A 3,310-nucleotide genomic window follows, 5' to 3' on the forward strand; every position below is an offset into this window, starting at 1 on the left:
CTGTTGCGGAGCACAGGCTCCAGATGCACAGGCTCAGCAGCCATGGCTCACGGGCCCAGCCGCTCCGCGGCATGTGGGATCTTCCTGGACCGGGGCACAGACCCGTGTCCCCTGCATCGGCAGGCGGACTCTCAACCACTGCGCCACCAGGGAAGCCCTGAAATAGTTTCTTAAAAAGAAGCCTTTCCTAAATCTTTCTGAATGCTGTTAATTTATATTTCTATGTGGGTTTGATAGTGCTTACTTTTCTTATTGCCCTATCCTGATATTTCTTTCCCTACAGTGTTAAACGGATCCACTTAAAGGAAAGGCACTTGGATTTTTACTTGAAAAGAGAAAAGTTATTAAAATATTTTAATGTAAATCTCATTTCATTGAGAAACTACAAATGGAATGAATGCTTGCTACTGTTCACTTTAATTTGGTTGATTAAAAATCCAAATCCCGGGAATTCCCTGGTGGAGCAGTGGTTAAGAATCCACCTGCCAATGCAGGGGACATTGGTTCAAGCCCTGGTCTGGGTAGATCCCACATGCCACGGAGCAATGAAGCCCATGCACCACAACTACTGAGCCTGCGCTCTAGAGCCTGCGAGCCACAACTACTGAGCCAATGTGCCACAACTACTGAAGCCCGTGCACCTAGAGCCCATGCTCTGCAACAAGAGAAGCCACCGCAATGAGAAGTCCATGCACCACAACAAAAAGTAGCCCCCGCTCACCGCAACTAGAGAAAGCCCACATGCAGCAACAAAGACCCAACGCAGCCAAAAATAAATAAAAAATTAAAAAAAAATCCAAATCCCTCCAAATACATTGTTTTACCAATATTTTTAAAGTTCAAAATAGAAATATAGATCCTCTTAATCAATTAACATTATCTTATATATGTGTATATGCCGTGCATTGAGAAAATAGGAAATGCCTTATTTTTTATTGGAAAGTGGAAACTTTTGGCTTCCAGCCTGCCACTAAACATTCCCTGGTGATATTCAAATCGTGAGCCTCACAGTGGGCCTAGGCCTGATCACTGCATGTCTGCAGCCAGCTGTGCAATCAGGTCTCTGGCATCTTGCATGATGGAGGGTATCTCTGAGCCATTCTCAGTCACCTGGGTTCCGAACAAGAACATCTTCCTGTCATTTCCCACCTCAGATAATGCCAAAGCTTCATGGATATCTGTAATGTGATAGGCTACTTCAAGATCCTTCACCAAGAATGAAAAAAGAATTGAGAAAAAGTTGGTTATTTTGCAGTCTTTTTGGATACATTTATTACTCTCATTTATTGCTCTCAATGACCCCACCTCCATTCTAATATGGAGGATACTGTAATCCCATTACTATGATCTTAATGATTGTTTGAATATAATGATTTTCACTGGAATTATATCAGCATTTATGAGTTATCATCAAAAAAGTATGTTCTGGAATGAAGTTAAGTCAATATAATACCTTAATCAATTTCCTAAACAGTGCAGTCAATCTGCTTCTAATTTTGTTTTTCCATTTTTATCTTTATTTTCCTAAGATTATTTTTAATTTGTCTTTAACAATAGAAATTTGATTCATTAATTGGTTTTTGTCCGTATCATATTTTATTGATTAAGCATTTGTCAAATGTGAGTTTTCTTTTGCAACCATTATTTCTACTGAACAAAAAATTTTGGGTCAAATTTGAGGGGATGGAGGGAGACTGAGAAGGGATAAAGGAGGAAGTGAATTTAGAAAATGCAGCAGTGGGTAAAGGAGGCTGAGAGGGGAGGGACAGGTGGAGGGAAAGAGGACAAGATGGAGAACTGGGCAAGGCTTAAAGGACGGAAACCCACTGGTAGAGGCAGAGAGAGGAGAGATTAAAATGAGGAGACAGAAAGCATGTGTTTATGCTGCATGCCAAGGTCAAAACCTCCTTGAGGTCAAAATGCCAAGGTCAAAACATATTTCTTTGCCTCTCACACATCAAGAATTATTTATGCAAATGACCTCTGACATTCCCTCTCCTAAATACATACACAGATTCAGTTATAGTTTTTAAGTCCTTTGCAACAGTTTAAGTATTTTCACTCCTAAAATTGCATTTGTATTTGGCTTTTTGTTGTTTCATAGTGTTCTCCCATAGCTTTAGGGCATCATCTAGAAATAGTCCAATACTGTGTCATTTTTTTCTTGTACCAATATGAACCTATCAAATTCCATAACTGGGAGCCTGTGAGACTTTTCCTGATGTGGTATGATTACCTTTCTGGTCCTCCCAATATATTGCCTGTCTGAAACCTGAATTCACTTATTCCTAGAGCCTGCAGTGAATTTTGCAACTGTGTTAATGAATCTAGTAACACGTGGACAATGTCTCAAGTTAAAAAAAAAAAGTCACTGATGGAATTGGAGAGGAAGAAAATAGGAGAAGGAGGGTGTTGCATGGGAGGCGGGGCTCCTTGTAATGATAAAAGCACATCAGGGATAAATATCAGGTGCATTCCACACTTACATAACTGTGCCTTAACAGAGATCATCACTCAAAGAGTAAAGATAGTAAGTTGACGCTTTAAAAATACTTATGTAATAACTTGAACCAATGAGTCATACAAAAGAATAAATTACGTTGGCCAAGGAGTATCAACCAAGATGCATTAAACTTAAACTAGAATATCCAATCCTTTTATTATTAAACCCCACTAAAAGTTATAAATTTGACACCAAATGGCTCTGTTTATTCAATTAAAAAAATTTTTTTATTTTATTATTATTTTTTGGCTGAGTTGGGTCTTCATTGCTGCACGCGGGCTTCCTCTAGTTGTGGCAAGCAGGGGCTACTCTTCATTGTGGTGCGCGGGCTTCTCATTGCTGTGGCTTCTCTTGTTGCGGAGCACGGGCTCTAGGTGTGCGGGCTTCAGCAGTTGTGGCACGTGGGCTCAGCAGTTGTGGCTCACAGGCTCAGTAGTCGTGGCTCACAGGCTCTAGAGCGCAGGCTCAGTAGTTGTGGCGCACGGGCTTAGTGGCTCCGCGGCATGTGGGATCTTCCCAGACCAGGGCTCGAACCCGTGTCCCCTGCATTGGCAGGCGGATTCTTAACCACTGCACCACCAGGGAAGTCCTGTTTATTCAATTTGATGAAGAGATATAAACCACAAAGGAGAGTATTGCTAAATTTGACTATTAAAAATGAAAACCCAGGGCTTCCCTGGTGGCGCAGTGATTGAGAGTCCACCTGACGATGCCGGGGACACGGGTTCGTGCCCCGGTCCGGGAAGATCCCACATGCTGCGGAGCGGCTGGGCCCGTGAGCCATGGCCGCTGAGCCTGCGCATCCGG

The 3,310-nt window shown here is 42.2% G+C and overlaps 1 protein-coding gene across 1 annotated transcript in view; it reads right to left on the reverse strand.

Moving 5' to 3' along the window:
• Window positions 1-878: 878 nt before the first annotated feature.
• The window catches only part of LOC102996483 (ADP-ribosylation factor-like protein 9), an 18,725-nt gene continuing 16,293 nt past the window's right edge, over window positions 879-3,310 (reverse strand). Inside the window, 1 exon segment of the mRNA XM_024132006.2 lies at window positions 879-1,206. Coding sequence (XP_023987774.2) covers window positions 1,027-1,206 — 180 coding nt within the window. The 3' untranslated portion in view covers window positions 879-1,026.

The sequence above is a fragment of the Physeter macrocephalus genome, chromosome 7 (assembly GCF_002837175.3).
Source record: "Physeter macrocephalus isolate SW-GA chromosome 7, ASM283717v5, whole genome shotgun sequence".
NCBI lineage: Eukaryota > Metazoa > Chordata > Mammalia > Artiodactyla > Physeteridae > Physeter > Physeter macrocephalus.